This window comes from Gavia stellata, chromosome 28 (assembly GCF_030936135.1).
Source record: "Gavia stellata isolate bGavSte3 chromosome 28, bGavSte3.hap2, whole genome shotgun sequence".
Lineage (NCBI taxonomy): Eukaryota > Metazoa > Chordata > Aves > Gaviiformes > Gaviidae > Gavia > Gavia stellata.
In genome coordinates this window covers 5240404-5264714 of record NC_082621.1, presented here as the reverse complement: position 1 = coordinate 5264714, position 24311 = coordinate 5240404, and the positions used below count along the sequence as shown (strand labels likewise).

At 57.6% G+C, this 24311-nt stretch overlaps 1 protein-coding gene across 1 annotated transcript; it reads right to left on the bottom strand.

Annotated features, from left to right (window-relative positions):
* Positions 1-12598: 12598 nt before the first annotated feature.
* On the bottom strand, positions 12599-23825 carry LOC104254237 (vasoactive intestinal polypeptide receptor 1-like). The gene is made up of 13 exons (XM_059830545.1): positions 23742-23825; positions 20825-20948; positions 17757-17864; positions 16698-16807; positions 16329-16426; positions 15693-15825; positions 14928-15081; positions 14173-14233; positions 13824-13890; positions 13623-13714; positions 13306-13435; positions 12955-12996; positions 12599-12691 (listed from the first exon to the last, which is right to left on the bottom strand). The coding sequence occupies exons 1-13, from the start codon at positions 23811-23813 to the stop codon at positions 12599-12601; spliced, it is 1284 nt and encodes a 427-aa protein (XP_059686528.1). The 5' UTR covers positions 23814-23825.
* Between the last annotated feature and the right edge of the window lie 486 nt (positions 23826-24311).

Below are 24311 nucleotides of genomic sequence, written 5' to 3'. Positions count from 1 at the left end.
ATGCTGGGGGTTGGCAGCACTGCCCAAGGCTAAGCAGAGGGTCCTCGAAAGAGATGTTGCCCCGGGCATGGAAGTGCTTTTTGGGGTCTTTTGCAGAACCTGGTCCTGCTCTGACCCCTTTGTGGCCACCCAGAGATAGTGGGATGACCCCAGGGAGCAGGATCAGGACTTAAGCCTACGTCCAGCTCCCGCACACCGCAGCCCTGGAACCATCAGCATCTCTGGTTGCTCGCTGCTTCCCAAAAGAGAAGGAGCCAAGAGCCAAACACAGGCTCTGTGGGGGGCTCAGCTCAGCACCCCTCTCTCCCCTAGTGAGCCCAGTTCCCACACCACTGTGTGTGGGAGACACAGTGTAGGGTAGACAGCCAGGTCCCACCACCCCAAATGATGGGGTGAACAGCCCCTCTGCTCCCAGACGGGCACATCCTGGCACATTTATAGCAGCTGCTATAAATAACCGAGATCAAACTCTTCGGGCCTCCGATAGGTAAAAGCAGTTCGGGTGCAGCAACAGGTGCTGCCCTGGGCATGAATCGCCCCTGTGGGGCTCAGCCCCAGCTCTCCCCAGGACCCCGGTCCCCCCCAGAGTCCCTTATTAAAGGCAGACTCTTGCCCCATCGGCTTTCCCACTAAGAAATCGGTCACTTAAAATGTCTCCACAAAGCTCTGATCTGCTCTTCATTGCCTTCTTAAAGTTTGGACTCCCACCTAAGCTGGATAACTCTTTTGCTGTGACACGCTTGAGCTGTTGCTTTTGGACACACTGCCCGTGTCCAACACCTTGGGACGCCATGGACGAGCATCTCACCCCCCCAGTTCAGTGTCAGGAGTTACCAGCAGGCAGCTGGGAGCAGGTCCCTGCTCAGGAGTGCGTGGCCTTCACTTCGACAGAAATTTGTTTTCCTCCGATATTTTTGCTACTCTGAGGCCACACAAATGAATCAGCCTCCAAAATAAGAGGAGCGGTTTGGAAGCTACCAGAGATACTGCGTAATAGGTTCTGTATAATCAGGGCAGACGGAAGGGTGACAGGATCCTGTCTGAGACTGCTTGGAGAACCACCCCCTCCAGGACTGGCACTTCATCCCTGCACAGAAAATAACCTCCTGCGGGCTGAGGAAGAGGGGAAAGGACTTTCTTGGCTGCTGTATGCAGATGTGTGGCTGCAGGGGACACAGGGTGGCCGGGGGCTTCCCCCCATCCTGCTGGCCCATGCAGGTGCTGGGCTCAGCCCATCACTCAGGCACCAGGACATTGCTCTGGGAGAGCATCTGCAAAGCCAGAGTCCCCCCAGCCTGGTAAGCCAAGAGAAATGCCCTTGTTCCCCCACCATACTCAGGGCTGGGTTAACAAAGACAGGTATGATTGGGGTGTCTCAAGTGACGACATGCTGCTCCTGAGAGGTCTCAGCTCTACAGACACCCAGAAGGAGAGAGGAGTGGGACCCCCTGAATATCCACAGCATCACAGCAAGACCATCAAACATATCTTGAGGAACTGCCCTGACGCATCTGCAAACCCACCCTCAAGATTCATCCTCTTAACATGAGACATTCTGGAAAGACCCCAGAAAAGGCTGATAGGAACACAAGTCCAAGACAGAAAATGACCGGAATGGTCATCAGCAAGTGTAAATCAGCTTCACTCACCAAGAAACAGCAGAGCCAAGCGATGCTCAGCCAAGTGCTCACAGTGCACAGCACAGGGGGGACTCCCTGCAGCAGGGATTAGCGTGGAAACAAGGAACTCATGCACCAAAGCCAGCCAGCACCAGGAGAGCTGGTGCCAGGGAGCCCAGAGCTGACCCACATCATTGTAGCTACAAGAAGTTAATGCCAGGGGAGATAAGCCAGCACCCAGCAGCTCAAGAGCTTTGGAAACCAGATGCAGTTGCTTACACAACCCAAACCCATCACAGCACACAGAAAGCACAATCCTGCAGCACCCCCTCCTTGCTACCTGCACCCCAAATCCTCCTGGGACACACCACTTCCAACCCAACCAGCACCCAGAGGCTGACTGCACACCGGAGAACCCAAACCTCTCCATCCCTCGCTTATTTATCCCCATGAGGACACCCAGGGTGGGGCAGGATGGTGCAACGGGGACCAGCTGGGACCGCAGGGTTTGGGGATGAGTCACAGCTCGGTGCTGGGTTCTCCGTCACATGCGTCCCGGGTGTTGCTGCAAACACCATCCGTCCTCCATGCTGCCGGTCCCGGTGGCAGCCGTCTCGCTCGCCCAGGAGGACGCCCGGGGCTGTGCCATGGGTCTCGCTCTCCCAACCCTGCTGCATGCCCCACGAAGGCTCCCGTAGCAGGTCCCCTCTCCACCCCAGCATGTGTTAAATAGGTTTTAAAAAACCAAAACCACGCAGGCTAGGAGACCTGCTGCCAGGAGAACGTGTATTCAGTTCAAACCCAGCCCAAGGGCACGGACACTCGGTGTGGTCAGGACAGCGTTTATGTGTCCACAGAGGACAGGGAGCTTTATGGGGATGATTAAGGACCAGAGTCCTTATCCCTTCTGCATTTCCCACCTCTGTACACCCGACTGCTCAGCCCCAATGGTGGCACCATGGGGGAAAGGAGAAGGATCAGGGCCAAATCCTGCCACGGCACCTGGCAGGGCAGAGGGACCCCAAACAGCTCCAAACCCCACCGGGTGCAGGCTGCGACGCAGGAGGCGACATCAGCCCTGTGTAGCGGCGGCAGGGCCATCCGCTGCCGTGGGTTTTGTTTGAGCTTCGGGATATTTGTGCTTTTTTTTTTTTTGGTGATGCTTGAGTGCACACGGTGACACGGTGCTTTGGTGTAAAGTCTGATGGTTGTAGAAAAAAACCCTTCCAGCATGGTCCTAGGGATGTCACGGCTTGAAAAAGTCCTACGGGGTGGTTATTTCCTACGGTATTTTCCCCAAGTCTTGGAAAAAAAGTGGGGAAATTGAAAAAATCTAATGTGATTTTTTTTTTTCTGACCACAAATAGCACAGGGGCTGGAAAGATCAACTTTAAGGCATGCACATGGGTGACTCAACAGCGTGCCGAGCAAGGCCTGGAGCTGCATTAGCGTTTTCGAGATTATAAGAGTTTCTAGCAGTTACTAGGATAAACACCTTTCAGTTGCGCCAGGCAAAATTAGCCATTTTATAAACAAGTTTACGTCGCTTTCTGTAACGTGATAATGTGCTATTTAAGAGTCTGATGTTTACTATCCCCAGATACATTGTCATCCCTTAATGCTTTGCTGTAACTACATTACCAAGACTATCTGGAAAGATATATGAAGTCTTCAAAATTTTATTCTGCGAACAAATGCCTCTTACGACGCTGCTGTGGGATGCTGGATCTCCACCACCGCCGCAGTGCTGAGCCCACCATAAACTTGCTGTTTTTTTAGGCGGCCCTTTTTTAAAGGGAGCTGGTGCTAAGTTTTCAGGAAAAGAAAATAACACCAGTAAAAAAATTAAGAGAGAGTCACCCCAATCCTTTTCCCACTCTATTTTCAAATTGCGGTGGGCTCAGAAGACTTAGAGAGCGAGAAAAAAATTAATTCTTCATTTCCCAGCATTATCCTTTGAATTCCTGATTTTTTTAAGTGCTCAGCTGGGAAATCCCATGGGCTGTGTGGCTTAAACTCCAGCCTCTCCCCAGCCAAGCCCAGCGAGCACCGCTGGCTCCCGTTAGTGACACGTCCCCCCGTGCCGACTCCTGTCACCACCGTGGTTTTTTACCCTCCTCTCGGTGTATTTTGTTCCTTTGCCTGAAGCGTGGCCCAAGCCAACTGCACCGGCAGGAATGCGGGATGCTTCCAAGCAGCACCGGTCATCCCGGGGACCTGGGTGAAGCTATGCTGCCTGCAATTTGCCCGACGCTGAGCAAAAGGGATGGTCTGTTGAAAGCCCTTGGAAAACAATGCCAGAGCAAGCCCAGCGCTGGCGGATGCCTTTCCCCAACCAGACCAGGGGGACTGAGATGCTGCAGCAAGTTCATGTTCTTCAGGTGCCACCGTGGTCCCCCAGCTTGGTCCAGACCAGCCGAGGTCACTCACTGTGTGCTACCCACAGCAGCAGCGATGCTGGGGTGGTTGCACGGGCTAAATGCAAATGCGCACGCTTGATTTTAAGCGCACATTGAATGAGTTCCCTTTCCAGTCCCTGTCCTGGCAGCAGCCAACCCACCCCCTGCGTCGCGGTGCACTTGGGGACAAGGACACCCGTGAGCCGAGGGCTCTGCCGGCGCTCGGGGGATTTACACGGAGGAGGAGAAGGACATGATGCACAATGCCATGTTTCACGGCGCGTTGCAGCAGCACCTTCAGTGGGGCCCCAGCCGCGATGGGTGCTCCGCACGTGCCAAACAAGGTGCTGCTCCCTTCCCCAGCTCCTTGCAAAGATGCAGCCGAGCCCGTGTCATCGCTGGCTTCCTTTGGAGAGCCAAATCCTTAATGCTGAACGTGCTGAGGGGGCACCAGCCTCCCCCTGGGACACAAACCACTAACTCCCAAAAACACATGCCCTGCAGAGGTGCCTCCACTCCTGCAACTGCCATCATAAAGTGGCATGGAAATGAATTTCATACAATTCACCGATCGTTATTGACCTGAATGTACTCGAACGCCAGCACTGCAATGCCTGTTTGCCCGCAGCCCTACCAAGGGTACCTCGATGTGCTTGAAGGCGGGGGTGGCATACATAGGCTGGAAGCTGTGAAGTCCTCAGATACTCTCCTGGGCCACGGATGGAAATAGGAGGTTGCAACATCCTGCAGCAACTCGCTAACCCCCTCCTGCCCGGAGCCGGGGGATGCAGAGGTGGGGGGGGGGGGGTACCACCCCATTCTTGCTGCCTTTCCATCCCGTTGTCCCTACTGAACCCTGGGAGAGGATTGCTGGAAAGAAGACACCGGGGTGGATGGCTGCTTGGGTTTATTTTGGGGGGGGGGTTGGCTGAGGTGGAGGCTCGGGCAGGTGGGGAAGGGTTAAAAAGGGGACCCTGAGCTTGCCCACTGCCCACTGCCTGCACTCGGGTGTCACCCAACGCTCCCGCTCCTGCTCCCCCCTGCCAGCAGCTCTCATGTCAGGCTTGGAAAAGATCTGAGCAGTGCTGTGAAGGCAGCGAGGGGACAACGTGGGGGAAGGGAGGGCAGCATGGGGCCATAAGGACCTGCTACCCCCCACGGGGTCCCCCAGCCTCGGGGGGCATGGGGGACAGTGACGAAGCCACCTCCGAGGGATGCCAGGAGAGACGTGGCCCCACCGGCTCCCATAGGGAACACCCGTGAGCAGCGCTGGGAGCAGGTCCCAGACCCGATGCTCCCACGGGATTTGCAATATTGTGGTCCCTGCAGCACCCTGGGGCTGGAGGGTGCCCATTTTCCCAGGCTATGCACCCCGATACCCCGTACCAGACACCATGCAAACCAGGACCAACACAGGGCACCTGCAGCCATCACAGCCCTCCCCATGCCCAGCTCCAGGTGCTGAGCCCCACACCCCGGCTCTTGCCCTCCAGCTCCCGAGGGATCTCATTCAAATCCACTCGGATCTGGATACGGGGGACGCAAAGATGAGATGGTCGCAAGGGCTGTATAAATAACCAAGGAGGGAGGCAGCTGGACAGACAGACAGGCACAGAGGCTGAGCACCCTTCCCGGCATCTCTGGCGCCATAGCTGGGGTCTTTGCCCTCAGAACTCCCCAAAGCATCCACCACATTCTCCCCCGTCCTCCCCTCCATATAAATGACCTCATTAATCCAACCTGCTGAACACAGAAACGAAGCTGGACGGCTCATCATTACCTGCTGCCGCTCGCTCTCCTACCCCCAAATCCAGCAAGTTTCCCCGAGTGAAGATGGAACTGCCCGAGCGACTCCACGGAGCCCTTTTGCCCTGAATGATGCTCACTGGACTCTTATGCAGCACCAGAAAATAGAAAATGCTATTTAAATATTAGCACAGCCAAGTCAAGGCAGGACTCTCTGTTCTTTAGCCAGTTCCCGTAAATATGCCCTTTTCCCCCCGAACCATTATAACGTCAGGCATTTTCCTAGCAAGGACTAGAGGAGGCAGCTCCAGCGCTCACAGCATCAATCCATCAGCTACATGTGCAGGATCTCCCCTCTATAACAAGACCGATTGGAGTGTCCCGCTCTCCCCAGGGTTTTATGGAATTGTTACCCCTCGTCGATATCCGCTGTTAAATTTTTTGCAGTGCATTTTGCTCATTGCATGCCCAGGGTGATCCCTCGCGTCTCCATCAGCAGCGGTGTGGGCAGGGGAAGAAATGCTTGTGCTTATCTGCAAACTTCACTCTGCAACTCAGCACCGGCTCCGGGGAGCGAGAGAGCAGCAATGCAGGATCTGGCCCAGAGGGCTGGTTGGTGTTGCGAGGGATGGGGGGACCAGAGTGGCCGATTGTCTCTGGATAGACCCCGACATGGCACTGGGGGTGCACAGTGGTCCCTGCACATGCAGTGAGTGATGGGAGCTTTGCACAGCCCCGTGCACCCACCGCAGGCAGGGTCCCGTGGCCAGGTCAGAGCTGGCGGGGGTGGCTTCAGCACCCAAAAATGAGCTGAATCCCACCCTGGCTCTGCCTGTTTCACCGCTGCCCGTGGGGGGATCCAAGCCCTGAACCCCACATTAGACTCACCCTGTCTCCCCGGCACCCCAAAGCTGTTGCCTGTGCCTGTGCACCCCACAGCCCCCGTGTGTGGATGGGGGAATAACGGCCTCCCACCCCCGTGTCCCCCCCCGTCACCGGTGTTTAGGCACGGCAGAGGGGTCCCACCTCCTCCCCCTGTCCCCGTGGGGGTCCCTCCCCACTCCCCCGCGGGGGACAGGGGCTGTGCGGGGACAGGCGCCTTCCCGAAAGGAGACACTGCGAAGCACCCCGCAGACCTTTCCTGCAACCTTGGCTTGGCCAAGCCGAGGTTTATATTTAGATCTCCAGGAGGAGAAGCCGGGAGAAAGGCGACTTGTGACTTTTAAGCCCTGCCTGTAGCTCCCTTCCTCCGGGTGGGAAGGTGGCTCAGAAACCGGTTGCCTGTCACATCCCCCACCGCCCCCTCTCATCCCGGTGGCAGGTCCGTGGCCACCGAGGGTCTGGTGGCTGCTGGCACTCTCATCCCTGCGCCCTGCCTGCGCCTTTGCGGGGACTTTCACCCCCCGTCCCGGGCTGTTTTCCACACAGGGGGGTCCAGCAGGTGCCTACAGCCCTAAACACCACCCCAGCGACCGCGGGGGCTGTCCTGCTCCCAACCACCTCCGGCGCTCGGATGGCGAAGCCCCCGGTGTTGCTTGCACCGCTCCAGGCACAGCGAGAATGACAAACCCGGGGACATCCAAGACCCCGTAGACCCTGCCCAGTGGCCTGGCATCAGCCCAGGGCTGAACCCAGTACTTACTGTTGGGTGGAGAGAGCAAAATCCCAAGGAGAGACCTTTTAGGGCCAGAATTTCCCTCTCCTTCGACTCCTGGAGGCTTTGGCTCAGCGAATGCCTGTTGGCAGAGCAGCTGCTGCTGCTGTCAGATGGTCATGAGTGAAACCTGAGGACATGCGGGGTCCTTCAGGTAGCCTCGGCCCCGTCTCAGCTGTGGCATTCGTCCCCCGCCGCGCCAATCATGGGGCTGGCGGCGCCTGCAACCCCCGCGGCCGCATCGCCCAGCGCTCCCGGGGTCCTGCGTGCACGGGGACCCCCTGCGCCGAGGCCATGCCCCGAGCCGGGGACGTCGGCCACCCGGGGTGGTCACGGTGGCGGAGCAGAGCGTCCCAGATGTTGAGGTGGCTTCGGGCTGGCTTTGGCACCAAATGGGACGTGGGGAGGTGGAGGGGAGGTGGGAAGGGACCCAGGCCAGCACCTCCCCATCTATCTCTCCCAGAAGTGACATGCAATTGGAAAGAGCAGCGGGACAACTGCGAGGGTTGGGGGGGGGGGGGTGTGAGTCGGTGCCAAGCCCGCTGCCAACATCGTCTCTGAGCCAGTGGCTCTTTGGGAGTGTTATACCCGTTGTGCAGCACCCAGCACCGGCCGCGGCTCCTCCTTTTGCTTGCAAGCGAGGGGTATCTGTCATTTCTGCTTTGTTCCCCCCATCCCCACCCTCTGCTGCTGCCTAATTTTACACCAGCACCGTGTTTCTTCGCACGCCAGGAGCGTCCGATGGCCGGGACGGCCAGCAGCCGTGCGGGGTCACCCTGCCTGGACACCGGCACGCCTCACCCTGTGTCCCTTGCCACACACCCTGCCCGGGGGAACCCCCGAGGGTCTGAGCCAGACCAGGGTGCCACGGGATGGTGCGAAAGGGAGGCTTGCCGTGTGGTTGTCTCCCCTCTTGTCCTTCCTGACGGGGCCTTTAGGTGCTCTTTGCATGCCCAGGTAGTTGCACGGGTGTGTAGGGTGCACAGAGGGCACCCAAGATTGGGAGGAGAGCGTGGAGGGGTGACCAGTTTGCAGGTCCCACCCCTTTTGGGGTGCACAGAGCCGCGCTGGGGGTGGACCAACCAGCCCAGCACCCAGCCTAGTCAGAGGGGACTCATCATCTCTCCAACACAGACGGCTCTGCACAACTCTTCTGCTGCTCGTCCGGTCCTAAAATACCCTGTACCAACTTTTCCATGCCAGCATGGGCTTTATTGGAGCTGAAGCACCTGCCCTCCCCAGCCCAGCATCCCTCGCTGGTGCGTTCCCATGGCAATTCGCCTTTCCCTGCCTCCAGCCCCTCACCCCTGGGGCTCCTTGTGCTCGCCAGCATCCCGTGCAATCAATAAAAACAGGGCCAAGACTGTAGACCTGAGCACCCAGGGAGCTGGGAAGTGAAGTTCCTTGGCCCGATTCTACTTTTCACTCAATAATTTTCCTTTTCTGTTCAAAACGGTGTAAATACGGCAGCCCAGGATACTGGGTTCAGCTTTCGAGGGAGAGGTCGTCCAGTGTGGGACAGCGGGTTAGTGCCATGTGGGAGATGCCAAAGGTCTGCTTTGGGAAGTGTAACTTTGATTTCTTCAATTGAAAACCAGCCCCAGGGCTCTTTTTGCTGATGTGGAGTCCAGGCAGGGCTCAGAGCAGCTAAAACCAAGGGAAGGAGGGAGTGAAGAGCCCCACGTTAGGTCCCAGGGGATTGCTACAACCAGGGCAAAGAGTGCTGGGAGCCCATCAGGAGCTCAACAGCAAAGTAACAGCCTGTACCCGCAGGCAAAGAGCATCCCCCATGCGTCCGGCGGTCGGTGGTTTTGGCCAGCAAGGAGGGCGGGGACAGGGATGTCCTCCCGCTGTGGCTGTGGGGACTTTCCACTTGCTCCGTTGGTCACAGCAGGAAATTCAAGGGATGCTCGGCGGGTCCCATCAGCTGCCAGCTGCCCCAAACCCAGCCTTGTCACCGCCGGGAAGCCTGTGCAAGCTGCACTGGTCTTTTTTTGCTTTGCCTATAGCCTAGAGCAAACCTGGGGTGAGGCACACGAGGGTGGAAACCCTGGGATGTGGCTCCTGCCCTTCTGGAAGCCTGGGGCTCCCCGGGGTGCCCAGCCGGGCACTGGGCAGGCACGAGGGCACAGCTCTGCCTGCAAAACCAGCTAAATCCCAACCGGAATGGGAGCTTGGGCTACCCAGGGGTACTCGCAACACTAATTTGGGTGCATAAAACCATGCCCTTGGGGTGACAGGGTGGGATAAGGGCAATGCCTGGCACAGCCTGCAGGACCCTGGGGTGTTTGAGGTGCCTTGGCTTGCACCTTCCCCTGAAGCCGCTGGTGCTGGGCACATCCTGACCCTTGCCCCGCTGTGGGGCAGGCAGCATCCATGGGGGCTCTGTGGGGCCGGGCTCTGGCTGATCACGCAGGCAGGAGCTGGGCAGAGTCAGAGCTGCCTGCCCAGGGCAGGGTGGAAACAAGCTGCGCCAGCGAGCCGGGGTGCGGGGAAGGGACATTTGCAGGGTGAACTCCCCGAGCTGCGGAGCCGGGCGCATCCCGGAGCAGGGATGAAGGAGTGGGTGCGGGTGCTGGCAGCGGGGGCACCCTCGGCACCCAGGCAGGGTGGCCTGGCAGCCCCCGGAGGAGCAGGGGATGCAGGCAGGGAAAGAAGCAACAGGCAAAGGCACAGCTCTCCCAGCCCTGAGCCTTATTCCCATCCTCATCGCTGATTAACCCGCACCTGGCCGGGGCTGCAGAGGGGTACCCTGGGGGGGTCCCAGCTCTTGCTGAAGCCTTGGGACACGTGCAGGGCTGGGTGCACGCTCGCCCGAAGCAGCAGGGCCCCTTACCTTACTCCCTGGGTGCTCTCAGGGCCCCGGGCAGAGTCAGTGGGTGCTGGCACCCAGGGCCAGCAGCCGGCAGCCCCTGGGATTTGCCGGGGTCCCTCCACGCTGGCTGAGCCGGTGTCCAGGGCAGTCTGTGCGGGGACACTGTGCGCTCCAGGGCTGACACCCTGGATCCGATGTCGGTGCCCGCGGCGGCGTTGCGGGGCCGCAGTGCCACCCACCGGCAGTGCCACCCCTTCTCCCGGACACCCCTCTGCCCGAGGGGAGGACGAGGGAGCCCCAGGGCAGGGTGGGCGATGGGGATGCCAGGCTACTGTGGCACCCCGGGCCACGGTGGAGGGGAGATGGGGAAAACCTGGCCCTGCTCTGCCTAGGCTCAGCTACCCCGAATACACGGCTGTAGGGCATGGTCCACGCTACAGATGCAGCAAACCCTTTTGGAAACCTTTCCTGCAGACTGAAGGTGATGCACAGTGCCCGTGGCGGTGGCACATCAGCCCTCCTGCACCCGCGGTGGGCTCCTGCCTTTGCGGGCTCTGCCACGCACCGTGGAGGCCATGGGGTCAAAGCCCAGCAAACCCCGGCGGGTCATTTGGGGAGCAGGTTCAGCACCCAGAAAGGCCCATTTTCAGCTGAAAATACATGCAAAACCCAATGCTTTTCAAAGCTTTATGACAACTGTGACATTCCCACTGAGCATCCCCAGCCCTGGTCCAATCTGTTGCTGCTGTCTGCCTGACTTCCCTGCAGAAACAGCATCTTCCTCACTAATGATGGAGAGAGATGTTTATTCACCTCCGGTCTCTTCATGGCTGCGGGCAGGCATTTATGTGACAGCTGACATGCTCCTCCTGAGATTTCCTGGCCAGTGATGCAGGATGTTGCTGGCCCAGGGGGTTGTTTAACAGAACATCTTCCATCTCACCTCAAATCAAGTCTGGGGCTCTGTTTCCCTCTCAACGGCTCTTCATGAGACCAGACGGGATCTCTGGAGATCCTGCAGTCTGGAAAAGGGCCAACATGTGGGTTTTATTTAAGGAAGGACATGTGGCTACATGGCGAAATTACAACCCAGGAAGTGTGAGAAGCTCTGCCGAGATCGGGTGGCTCAGGTCTCGGGAACATGGTGCAGCCGGGAGAGGCCAGGAGGTTTGGGGAAAGGGCATTCGAGGCCTCTCTCGCTTCTGGAGACAGCGTTTGCCAAGCAGGAGCTCAGCCCAGGGAGGACGAAGGATGCTCGTAGGGGCGAACGGGGTCAGGCTGCGGCATAGTGGTGGTGGCAGCTCTGACCCAGAGAGGACACGGCACCCCGGCACCTCTGGGACAACCCGTGATGCACCCACCTTGTGCTCTTCCTCGCCTTCCTCCTCCATCTCCTCGCCATGGCCGTGCCCAGAGCCTGGCTGCTTCACCAGGTAGTGAAAAAGCAGGTATTTCTCCCCCAGGGAATATTTCCAGGCATTACAGACATTGGCAGGGTTTCCACCCTCCAGCAAGCCTGGTACCAAGTTATGTGGGTTTGTAGAGCAAACCAAACCTCTGAAAAGCAATGCTGGATTTCAGAACAAGATTTTATTGGCAAAAACCTTGGTAGTTCCAGGCAAACAAGTCCCCAGTGAAGATGGGTGAGCCTCACTGCTTGCAAACCGTCCCATCCCTCCGGTGCAAAGCCCCTGGGAGAGGTGCAGAGCCTCCGAGCTGGCATGGCAGGGGTGGTGGAACGTCTTCTCCAGCACTGAGAGCTGCTCAAGCAAGAGGCATGGGAGAAAGGGAAACATTTTGGAAATCAGGGGAGGGTCTGAGTCATGAGACCATCGGAATTCTCATGTAGAGAGCTGTGGGGTTTTGTCTGTCTCTGTATTTGCTTCTCCCACTCCCAGAATGGCTCCAGGGGGCTGTGTCTAGGCATCTTCCCGTAAGGGAAACAATTTTGTAAACCAAGGAAGGAGGGGAAAATGACCAGCAGTAAATCCCTTCAGTGTTGGGGCTGCTTCGGTTTTCATTCCAGTGCCAAATGAAAAATGCCAGATGTCCTTTGTGAAATGATATTTGTGTTTCCTACCCAGTCCTGGGGCAGAAAGGGTGTAGAAGGTCTCTTCCCTTTGCCTAAAACACTGACTGAGCTGCAAAGAGAGCTTTGGGCAGGTGAGACACCACCATGGATCCACGAGAGCCGCCAGCCCTCTAGCAGGCAGAGCCTTTCCCAACGGCCGTTCACACCACCCTCTGAAGATGCCAGACCCAGAACCTACAAAATCCTTTGTACTGTGTTTCTGGGACCGTAGCCGTGGAGCTGCACCACCACCACCATCCTCGGGGAGGTATTTCGCCCCAAACGCTGTCCTCCTCATGCTGTGAAGTCTTGGGTCACCAGGTTGAAGACATTGCTCTCCATGGATGACTGCCACTTGCCCCAGTTCCTCTTGATCTCAGCCTGGACCTGAACCAACACCATGGACCGGTGCTGGCACCCAGGGACACCTGCCAGCACCCAACAGAGGGGCAGGAGCTGTACCCAGGGCTCGACAAGGGATTTGGGGTGCAAGAGGGTGGGGACCCCCATGCATGTCTGCATGCCCACGTGTGCACACATGCATGGTTGTGTGCACGCAGTGCTCATTGGGGTGCATCCTTGGGGGTGTCTGTGTGCCCACGCGTGTGGCTGTGGTGCCCAGGGGATTGGTGTTGGGGGGGGACACTCACCTCCCCATTCAGGAAGCAGTACAGCAGAGCCACCAGGAACCCCTGGAAAGGACAGAAAGAGCAAGTTTCACCCGAGGGAAGGGGCTGGACCCCTCTGTGCTCATCTGCTGCCTGCATTTAGCATCCTCTCACACCTCTTACCCCATCCCAAGGGCAGCAGGGGATCAGTGCAAGTTGTTCACTGGACCACAACCCTTGTGCTTTGTCCCTGGTGTTTGAGGGGTGCCTGGGACACAGTCCTCTCCCAAAAGAGTGCAAAGCCCCAGTAGCACATCCCAGGGGCTCCTGGTGTGATCTTGGGGTGGGATGGGTACATGGGGACTTTGCCTACCCATCTCCCCCCATCTGCACCTGGTAGGAGCCGAGGACCAGCTCGAAGTACAGCCGGGCGTCCACACCGATGTGCTCGGGGAAGAGCGCGAACACCACGTAGTGCACCCCGAAGAGAGGGATGAGGAGCAGCGTGGACTTCGTCAGCCTCCTGTGGAGAGTGCTGGCATGACCTGGGTGCAGGCGATGGTCCTGCTGCTCTATGAGACAAGACCTTCCCAAGAGCTTGGTCTCAACCCAAAGTGGGTTTTCCGTGAAACGTAGGGTCCCTGCTCAGGACCCTGCTCACCCGGAAACTGGGGTGAGGGGTGCTCCCCCTTGCCCGACCTAGCTCTTACATGTACTGCTGCTTGTAGTTTTTGCTAAGGTCTGGGGACCGGATCTTCTGTGCTAACATCCTGGTGACATTGAGGAAGATGAGGAAGTTCACCTGCCACGGGAAACTGCGTCTCAAGGCTCTGCACAGACCCCTGGTTGTGTCCGTCTGTCCGTGTGGGACCCCCGGCTCTGGAGCCGGGATGCTCAGGGGGCATACTCACAAATATGGCCAGGAGAATGGGAGCCTTGATCACCCACCAGTAGAGACTGGTGTAGTCGTCCCAGCACCTATGGGAGAGGAGAAATGTCTCTGCCACCCACTTGCACATTTTTAGCCCAGGTCTTGCCCCGCCACCCTCCCCAGCCCCCTGCCCCATTTGCACAGCACCTCTTGCAACAGAGCCCTAACGTAGCATGGGCCCCACCAGACAATAAAATAGCATTCAAATAAAGTGCTGCCCCAGTTCTCCCCTCCTGAGCCTCCCATGCAAGAGGTTCATCCCCTGGGACTTGCATGGGGGACACGTGGCCGAGCTGGCCTGGAGAAAGAAGAGGGGTGGCTGCTCTTACCCATGGTTGTCGTACTGCAGCCTGGTGACCACCCAGACGCAGACTGTCAGCATGGGGACACCTGCAAGGACAGGACCCAGGCAGGGACGTGGAGTCACCCGAGGGCTCTGGGGAGCCCCTGTACCTCCCCTCCATCCCTTGTTCCCAAAACCATGTGTCTAGGTCAGGTCTGGGGCCCCGGAGGTGGCAGGAGGGTGTCAGCTTTTCCCCCTTCTCCAGGTTTTAAAAGGAGGTGGTGCCCACTGAAGGCGATGTGCCTGTCTGTGTGTCACCTCCTGGCCACCCTCCTGACCCCTCTGCGCTCTTTCATTTAACCTGGGTTCCCAGGATGGGTGTTTCCAGCCCCAAATGGATGTGGGAAGAAGGAAGGACCTGTCTCTATTCCATCTCAACCATGTCCAGGATGGGTCAGCAGCAGACGCTGCTGCGAAGGTTCTTTAGTCGGCGTTAGCAACCCTTTGAGTGATTTTGCACACACGCCACGAGGGTGAGGATCAGGCCATGCTGCCCGACCAGCTCCAGGGTCTGGCAGGAGCTGGCGGGTGCCCCACTGAGCACGAGCCCATGCAGAGACGTGCTGAGGCGGGGGCACATGCCGACAGCAGCCGTGGGAAACTTCATGCCTGTGGACCTCTGGCCAAGCAGATCTTGGAGCAGCGACTCCAGGCCATCCCCAAAAGCAATTCCTACCCCCAGTCTGTGTCAATGGGACCTCACTGGAGGGGGGCTGATGTGCCAGGGGGCCCTGCACTCACCCCAGCCGATCAGGATGTACCACCAGATGTATCTCTTGTCGGAGGTGAAGGTGAGCAGCAGCAGGGTCTGCAGGTACATGCCCTCCACCAGCAGCCAGTAGAAGTTGGCCAGGACCGAGTACTGGAAGAAGGCGATGGCTGCTTTGCAGTTCACCTGTGAGGATGAGGAGGGAAAAGGCTCAGGAGTCCTGGCTGGCCTCAGACCCTGTCCTGGGGGCACAGGGGATGGTCAGCCTCATCGTCCATCCACTCGAGAGGACCTGTGATGGCCTTTCAGTGCAGCCCCAGGGATGCTGCACCGGTCCCGCACGTCACTTGCAGCATATTCTGCTCTGCCTGTGCAGCATGGGCAGACGACCACAGGCTGTTATTGTAGGACCTTTAGAAACCTGTGTCTGTTGTGTCCATGGTGCTGTATCTGGGCTGCAGGCAGGGGTTTCTGTTTCTATTGACAACCCCAAATCTGCTCATCTGGAGGTGCAATGTCTGTTTGCACGTACTTGGTGCTGCTGGCATTGTGCAGAGCTTTAGCCCTGCTGATAGATTCTGAGACCAGGGAGAGCTTTGAGGGCAGAAAATGTTTGCTTCAGACAGGGCACATGCAGAGATGCTGTCGTGAACCTCCTGAAGTGCACCCAAGCCAACCTTTCCTCCCCAGCGTCTCTTTCCTCTTTGCAATGCTAAATCCACTGCAAATGCAGCTAGACCCCTCCAGACCAACACACGGTGCCCACTCCTCCACCGTGCCAGGGCTCAGCACCTTACCGTCGACATCGTGCAGTGGTCAACGGACTCGTCCGAGAAGAGGATGGCGTCCTTGATGAACACGGCAGCCCCACGCAGTATGAAGGAGGTGAAGAAGTGGATGTGGATGGAGTTCCTGGTGCAATGAAGCTTCCTACGGGAAGAAGAGATGTGCTGTGCCCAGGGAGGAGCCGAGAGAGCAGATGGGCAGAGAAGCTTCTCCTTCAGGAGCCGTTTCCCTGGCTGGACCCCAGCCCAGGGGACCATGTGTTGGCGGTGGTCAGGCACAAAGCCCTGGAGAAGGTTTTCCTGCTCTGAAATCATGAAGGACAGGGTTGTGCTATGCTCGAAGCTGCTGCCTGGGGATGAGGTGTGCTGGGAAACACCCCCCCGCCACCTCCGGAGAGCATCCTTCTGCAGCACAGCGAGGTCTGCAAAGACGAAGCTTAAAAGGGCAACCTGAGGGTTTAAAGTCTGTGTGTCAGCAGGAAAGGACGATGTCGCAGTTTGTCTCATGCCTCCCTGGTTATCCGTGATGGCAGGGATGGAGCCTGGCTGCTCTGGGAGGGGAGAGACTGAAAGCAGCCATCCCCTGCTCACGGTTTACCCTGCTTTCCTGCAGCTGCAGCCCACGGAGCAGCCAGCGCCGAGCCCTACCTGAAGCAGGAGAAGATGCCGATGGCCAAGAACAGGGCTGCCAGGGACGTGGAGTAGCCGCAGGTGTAAAGCACCTTCAAGGTGACAAAATAGCCTTTCTGGAAGGGAAAGCACCAGGGGAGTGAGGCAGCACGGGCTGGGAGGCGCTGGTCTGTGATGGGCAGGGAGGTGGCAGGGTGATGCCCCAGCCCTTGCCCAGGCTGCGGTCGTGCCCAGCCAAGCTCAGATCCCTCCAGGCAGCCCAGCAACAAGGGCGAGGCCAACAGATCCCCAAGAGCATCCTCATGTTTCATTGCCCAACGGCACGGGTCAACGTGGGGCAGGGTGATGCTAGGGAGGGTGCCCACAGCGCCCGGCGGACCCACTTGCCTTGGCCTCGGTGTCGTTATTGCTGCCAATGGTCTCCAGCTCGCAGGCGTTGTAGTAGGGAGGGCTGGGGAAGCTCCATCCCGACTCGGTGCAGTTCCTCCGGATCAGCACTGCAGCGACAAGAAGAGACCTCACGAGAGCCACGGACATTGCCTCTGCATCAGCACCCCCAAAATGTCCAGCCTGCGGATGGCACCCTGCTCTCCGGGATGGAGCCTAACTCCCAGCACCAGCATCCTGGCTGTGACAGCAGCACGGTACCCGGATGGCCTGGGTGCCCCATCCCTCCCATCCAGATCACATCTCTGCCCTCCGGTGCTGTGCCTGGAGGTGCCAGGACATCTCAGGGCAGGATGTGAAAGCAAGCGTGAATCCCCACGGTGGGAGGGAATTAAGGCAAAAAAGGGCTTTTTCATCCAGTGAGGGCTTCACCAAGCCTCTCCTGAGCTGTTTCTGCCCTCAAGCAAGCATTTACCAACCCTCCATCACCTTTTCAATTACACCCAGCCGAGGAAGCTCTCGGTTGCCGCGGGGGCCGGTCGGGTGCTCTCTTCACACTCCACTGCTTCCGAGATGGATGGAGGCAGTGGCTTCCCCGGCAGCGGTGCCTATCCTGGGAGACTGCCCAGCCTTGAAATAATCATGACCTTACGCTGCATTTTTCACCCGCATGGCTTGGAGTGGTACCGAGCAGGTCAGGTCCATAAGGCTGGTGTGTGGATGGGGAAAGGAGGGTACCAGGCAGCTAGGGGACTGTCCTGGTGTCACCCAGTTGGAGGATGAGGTCCCCAAGTGCTCTACCCACAGGGGATGACGTCCTCCTGCTTGGTACTGGGTGATGAAAGACCTTGGGGACTTCCCTGGCGTGGCAGCACCCTGCATCTCTGCTTTTGCCTGTCCCCTGATTGGATTGCAATATATGCCAACCGTTTGGACAGGGCAGGAGCTGTGGGACCAGAGGGGAAGGGCTGGGGTGGCACAAGGATCCCAGGCAGGTAGGGGTGGGTGCAGCTCAGCCCTCGGGGATGAGCAGTCTGGGCCGGATTCAAAGCACTGCACCTTTGGACTTCTTGAAGACGTGGAGGATGTCGGGGCAGGCGACGGCTTGGGACTGGCCGACGGCCACAGCCGACCAGCAGCTCACTCCATCCCACTCAGTCAGGCAGCCTGGGGAGGGATGGGACGGTTAGTGCCGCTGGGAAGGGACGTGCCGGGGGGACACACACAGCCCCCCAGTCCCCAGGCACAGCCCGCAGCAGGCACGGCTGCGCGGCTGTAATGGGAGAGCGGAGAGCGGCCAGCCGTTACCCGATCTACGGGGCCATGCCGTACCCCCTCAGGAATTAGGAGCATCCCGGCTCCAGTTCTGGGAATGACCTCCCCTGGGGCTGAGATCTCCTTTTAGCCCCGCGGTGAGATGGGACCTGGTATTTCCTGGAGCTACATCAGACCCAGAACTCCTGCGGGGAGACCCCAGGGGACGAGGGTGCGGGAAGGACTGGGACTTTCCTGGTGGCATCTAAAATAATGCAGGTTTATGCTGGATTTCTGCACCCGGCAGCCGCGGTGGCTCAGCTCGGGATGTCTCTCCAGCCTGAAGGAGGAGGACAGAAGAAACCACCGCAAGACTTGCTGGAGAGCAATTAGTTTTGCTTCTCTCTCTAGCACTAAGTTGGTCTTTAAATGACTCTCCAATTGCCTTGGAAACAAGCACGGCCGAGCAGACGCGGGGCCTTGAAGAATTAGTGCTGCAGCACACCGGGATGAGACAGACATCACGCTTCCAGGACAGCTCTCCTCCTTGCACATGTACATTATTAACCTTGTAGATATACATTATTAACCTGGAGCCACATCTATTCCCAGCCAGGGAATGTGGACTCAGACAAGTCTGATTAGTTTTCTCTGATTTCAGCAAAGTCTGTAGGTATCTGGCCAGGCTTGGAGGGATTTGCAGGGCTGTCATTACAACGCCAAGGTACGTCTTAATTTTTGCTCTGGAGGACATGTGAACTGAGCGCAGCTATTGGGGCCGCTGCTGAGAGCGGTTGCTTCATTTCTTGGGGTCTGAGCAAAATATCTGGATGTGTCTGTATGGCAGAGCCGTCCCGCTGTATAAATGCATCTCTTGCTGTATGGACAAGCTCTCACAGCACTGTGAGTGCTGTGGGACTGCCCAGCTGGGAGCCAGAGGAGCCGCCCATGGCACAGGGATTGAGTTGGGATTCACACAGTTCTGCAGTGCATTCCCAGGGAATAAAGTCACCCCTCCATTTGGATGGGGAGAAAAGGTTTAAGTCCCCCTTCCCACTCGGTTTCCCTCTCCTGGGCTGCTGCAGCATCTAAAAAAACCTCGTTTCTTAGAGCTGTGCAAAATTGGAACAACTCTCCCATGGAGAAGAGGTGATGGAGGCAACTTCTGGGTGGACAGGACAAAAAAACATGAGCAAAGGAACTGGCAACGCATCTCATTGCCCACCTCGCAGGCAGGAGCTGTGCCTTCAGTGTCCCCACACTGATAGTCCCCAGGGGCCACCACATCCTCTCACTGTCCCCTGTCCCCGGGTTCCCAGCTGGTGTAGCCTGGCAGCCCGAGGTGTTTGGTTTGGATTGACCCAAAGCAACCTGCTTTATTCCAATTTTCCCAGCGGAGGGCTGAAACATCCCCGAGATTAACATTATCCTTGTGACGTTCTCTTTGGCATGGCCAAAAAGGGCATTTTTTTCCCTCAAAATGCAGTTTGATGGGAAGTTCCTGCTCAGCATTTCTACTGGTTAATTATAGGCAGACCTGCCAGGGCTGCCTCCCTATTTCTTGCTGCTCTAACTGGTATCTGGAGACCTCCAAAAGAGATCATTTGAGCCTCACCGGCAGGCTGTTTCATCCCAGCTATTTCAGAGCAGTAAATGCTGCGAGCACTGGAGCAGACTTTGAAGCGAAAGCACTGCAAACACGATCTCTAACCAGTTTCAGGCCCCCAAAGTGGGTTCCCCAGCAGGATGCTGGAGCCTGAGGTCCCTGTCCTGCTCCTTTCACGCTATATTGCCACCATGTCCAGGGCACCTGAGCCTTCCCCCGCATCGTCCCTCCGTGCCACGCTCTCCGCAGGACCCTCCCCACGCTGGCACAAGCAGCAAGGGGGAAGGGATAAATTCAGTTCAGGTGGCAGCGGAGGCAGGACTCAAGCAGGAAGCCAGGGATTAAATACTGATTTTAATTATGCATTCATGCTTCTTGGTTATTTTCCTACAGTGAGATTCCTTCCCCCTGGCTGGCATGACCTGGGCTGCAAAATGGACGTTTTCCAATCAACCTGGCTTTTCTCTGCTAAGCTGGATGATACGTTATATTTCTGCACAGTTACTTAAGCCATTACGCACCTTAACATGCATTTATTGAGATGCTTCATTTTTACATTTGTATTAGATGAAACCCGTTGAATGACACATTTCTTATTCACCAGGTGATCATTTTTACCCAGAATTTGAGCCAAGCTGCTTTTGGATGGAAATTGAAATGCAATTAAAAAAAATGTACAAAAGCAGCACTTGAAAACTGTTTTTCAATTAGTTAATCGGTTTAAAAGTCCCAGATATGTAAAAATTAAGTTGCTCAAAACACGTTTAGCATTCAAACTAACTGAATTAGGAAGGCAAGAGGGCACGAAGTGGTGACAGGCACCGTGTGACGTTCGTGCTGATGGCCAGGGCTCTGCATCGCCCGTGCCCGCAGCCCTGCCTGGTCCCGGAGCATTGGTGCAGGGAGGACGGGAGTGGGGCAGGAGGCTCTGCCTGGGGCAAGGACCACGCCATCATTGCTATACACCGTAAATCTGGGGGGACTCAGCCCCTGCGGTTGTTTGCGTCCCTCAGCCCACCCATACCCCCCGGCTGCAATCTTAGTCGCCCACTCTCCCTGCAGCAGCATTTTTCGGGGCTCTCCAGGGATGCTCCTTAGCCTTTGCCTGGCTGCTGCTCTCCATTTTCCTGAATATACCTGCTTTTCTGCATCCACGTGTGCTCTGCAACCCCGCTACCACGGGTCATCCTCCGAAGACCCCCTTAGCAAATCCTTCCCCTCCTCCCAAGGGAGATGAGCCCATGCACAGTGGGCAGCTCACGCTCACCTTGCTGCCCGGGGCGTCCGGATGGGGCTGGCGTTTGGCTTTCACTCCTGATAATCTCCAGACATTCAGCTTCTTGCTCTTGGAAATAGAGGATGATGGAGCAATCGGGATGTGTCGCTCGCACCTTGGGAGGGGGGAAAGGGCACACAGTATGATGCCAGGCATTAAAAGACCTGAGCAGGCAGGGTACCAGTCAATATTCACTGCTTCTACTGCAGCCAGCCCCAGGAGAGCCTATCTATGTAACCATGCTTTTGGGCCCTGACATTTCCTTAGCTTTCTGCTGTTTGCCTTGTAAACACCATAAAGAACCACCGCAATTATTTCTAATTCCCTCCGAAAGTGTGTGATGCTTAAGGGCACTGCTCCGCCAAGACGCAAGCTCCATGCAGAGGAGCTGAGTTTAAAGATGGAGGGGCCGACCCCATCAGCAGGGCAGAGGCACGTTCAAAGCCTGAGCAAGGAAACCATGTAATTACAGATTTAAAAACCCCACGTATTCGGGCATGTGTAATCCTTCCCTTGCCAGGTTTTGCTCACACAGGTTTTGCTCACGTTCAGGCTGGTGTATTTTAATCGGAGGCATCGGTAACAGCCGTCTGAGTTCACCCTTCTCCTGTTCCCTGGCTTTCTGGGGAGATGCTGCAAAACGGGCATGCTGACCTTCTTAAAGCTTTTGGGTTTACTGGAAGAAGTCCTGAGACACCAAGGAGCACGCCCTGACCCCGCAGCTCCCAAAAATGCATGGGATATGGTGGCTCAGCGCCCTGGGAGAGAATCTGCCTGGGACACCCCACTTTTGGGGTTTGCCCCCTTGGCTTTCAGATGGAGAGGTTGAGGCTGAACTGAGAGCAGGCCATGAATTTTCCATGCCCATTCCCAAGCATCCGTGCCCATTCCCATGCATCCATGCCCATGGGGGGATGCGGTGGGGGCTGCAGCACCTGGAGACAGGGCATGTCAGGGGCAGGGGTTTTGGGCCAGGACATGGGATTGGGATACTGTTGGTTTTAGGTGGGAGGACAGAGATATAAAAGCTGGAGAAATTGAGGGATGAGGGTGGGCAAGTGGACCCAAGGACTGGAGGAAAGTCTGGGGCATTAAAGCACCACTTGGCTGAGTCCTGTCCTTCCCTGGCCACCATGCAGCCACTTCTCTGGGGTCCCTTCACGTCCCCCAGGAGATTTTGTTTCCTTTTCCTGCTGAACATGAGATTTACGAGGAAATTCCCAGTCTGCAAAATGCATTCTGGTGATGGCTGCCGGGCACAGCACTGAGAAAGCACAATACTTCATTGTAGTGATGAAGGACCTGGACCAGGCAGAGGTGCCGCAGCCCCTTTTAGCTGCAAAGCTGCTGGTTTTTATTATTTATGGCAACCCAGCCTGGCTGCTGGAGCACCGGAGCTGGTAATGTGTGGTGCTCCCTTTGCAGCTTGCTTCAGGGCAAGTAACTCCTTGCTGTGCCTCAGTTTCCCCATCTGGGAAGGGGCCTGATGGCATTGCTCTCCTTATAAAGCCCCCAAAGCCTCTGGCACTCCCCTGTTCCCACTTGCTTTCCCTGCTCTTTACTCTTTCCCTCTCTTTCCCTCTCTTTCCCTCTCTTTCCCTCTCTTTCCCTCTCTTTCCCTCTCTTTCCCTCTTTCCTTCTCCCTTTTCCCCTTTCCTTTCCTTTCCTTTCCTTTCCTTTCCTTTCCTTTCCTTTCCTTTCCTTTCCTTTCCTTTCCTTTCCTTTCCTTTCCTTTCCTTTCCTTTCCTTTCCTTTCCTTTCCTTTCCTTTCCTTTCCTTTCCTTTCCTTTCCTTTCCTTTCCTTTCCTTTCCTTTCCTTTCCTTTCCTTTCCTTTCCTTTCCTTTCCTTTCCTTTCCTTTCCTTTCCCTTCCCTTTTTTCCCTTTTCCTTTCTTTTTTCCCCTTTCTGTTTCCTTTCCTTTTTCCTTTCCTTTTTTCCCCTTCCTTTTCCTTCCTTCCCTTTCTTTTCATTTTCTTTTCTTTTCCATTACTCAAAGCCTCCATGTTAGGTAAAGAACTTGTGGACCGAAGCTGTGCTGGGAGAAATCCCGAAGGCTTTGCAGAGAGACACCGAGCTGAAACCCTCTCCCGCCGGAGCCCTCCACCCCCTGGCATTTGCCGAAGCGATTTGACAAGTTCAGGATGGGTTTTGCCGGCGCAGCTGCCAGACTCACCGCGCATTGCTCCAGCAGCACAACTACTCCGTGTCCCCCCATTTCAGTGGGGACTCGGTGCCAGCCGTCCCCGTGGGTCTGCCCGGGGACAGGGAGTACCCCACGCATGGCCCTCACCCCCTGCACCCTCCAGCCATCCCAACCTTCACGCCTGCGGATGCTCCCCCAGGCCCTCGAGGTCTGGGACTCCTTCAAGGCATGGGGAATGACAGGAGCAAAGCCCCCTCCTCCAGGACCAGGACCCACGTGAGGATGGAGGGGACCGTCCCCAGGGCAGGGCAGAGAGGGGTCACCCTCCCTGGGGATGCCCTGGGGCAGTCCCTGGAGCTGAACCCCACGGGAGCTTTGCTGGCTGCCCTGGCCAGACCCCGAGCGCTGTCCCAGCCCCGGGGAGCACAGTGGGGTCCCAGCATCGCCCACCTCCCTCCCTGCCCGTCCCTGCGCTGCGTGTCAGCAAATCCTCCCCCAGAAGCTGCGATGAAAGCACCTGAGTGGGTGCAGCGGAGCCGGCAGCTCGCAGGGCTGTGGCTTGGTGTCACCCCTGGGTCGGGCAGCACGAGGGACGGGGACAGGGATGGGGATGTGCTGGGGGAGACCTGACGCCTGAGCAGGACTGCAGGCATGCTGCTCCCCGGGGCTGGCCGGACCCCGAAGTGGCTGTCACATGCAGGGGACGGCCGCGCTCACTGCCCACCCTCTCCCCACCGCGGTCCCGTTCTCCCTGGGGACACTTACCCAAAGCGTCGGGAGTGCGAGCAGCAGCACCAGCAGCATGCAGGTGCCGGGGGGCTGCCATGGGCCCCCCATAGCTGGAACCAACCCTGTGCTGCCCCTTCCACGGGTGTCCTGGCTTAGTCCCTGAGGGGCTGGGGACAGCCCAGCTCCTCCTGCATGGCCCTGTGGGTGGGGGGCCGCATCAGGACCCCAGCTCCAAGGGGCGACCCAGCAGCCTGCTCCCCCTAACCCCGCTTCGCTGCTCCTTCCCAGCCCTGTCCTGCTCCTGGCTCCCTCCGGGACCCTTTCCCACAGCGGGTGCTCAGTCCCACTCGGGTGGCCCTGACCCACTCCCCGTGCCCACCCAGCTCTGGCTGTCCCCCCCCGCCTCGCTGTCCCTGCCCAGTGCCGATGGGCTCTGTCTCTCTGCGAGACTGAATATCACAGCTCCTGGATCTGGTAATATGGCAGGCTCCACCCTCCGCTCCCCCTCCCCATGCAGAGGGCTGGATGTGAGGAGCAGCACTGGGGGGGACACCCCAGCCTGGCACTGCCCAGCCTGGCCACCGCCGGGCTCCCAGCACCCCCTTA

Excerpts from the sequence above, each read along its gene's own strand:
- LOC104254237 (XM_059830545.1), bottom strand. The coding sequence starts at position 23,813 with ATGGGGGGCCCATGGCAGCCCCCCGGCACCTGCATGCTGCTGGTGCTG. Across the intron at positions 13,891-14,172 it reads CTGCAGTACGACAACCATGG|GTGCTGGGACGACTACACCA; the intron begins GTAAGAGCAGCC and ends CCTCTCCCATAG. Across the intron at positions 12,997-13,305 it reads TGGTCCTCGGCTCCTACCAG|GGGTTCCTGGTGGCTCTGCT; the intron begins GTGCAGATGGGG and ends TGTCCTTTCCAG.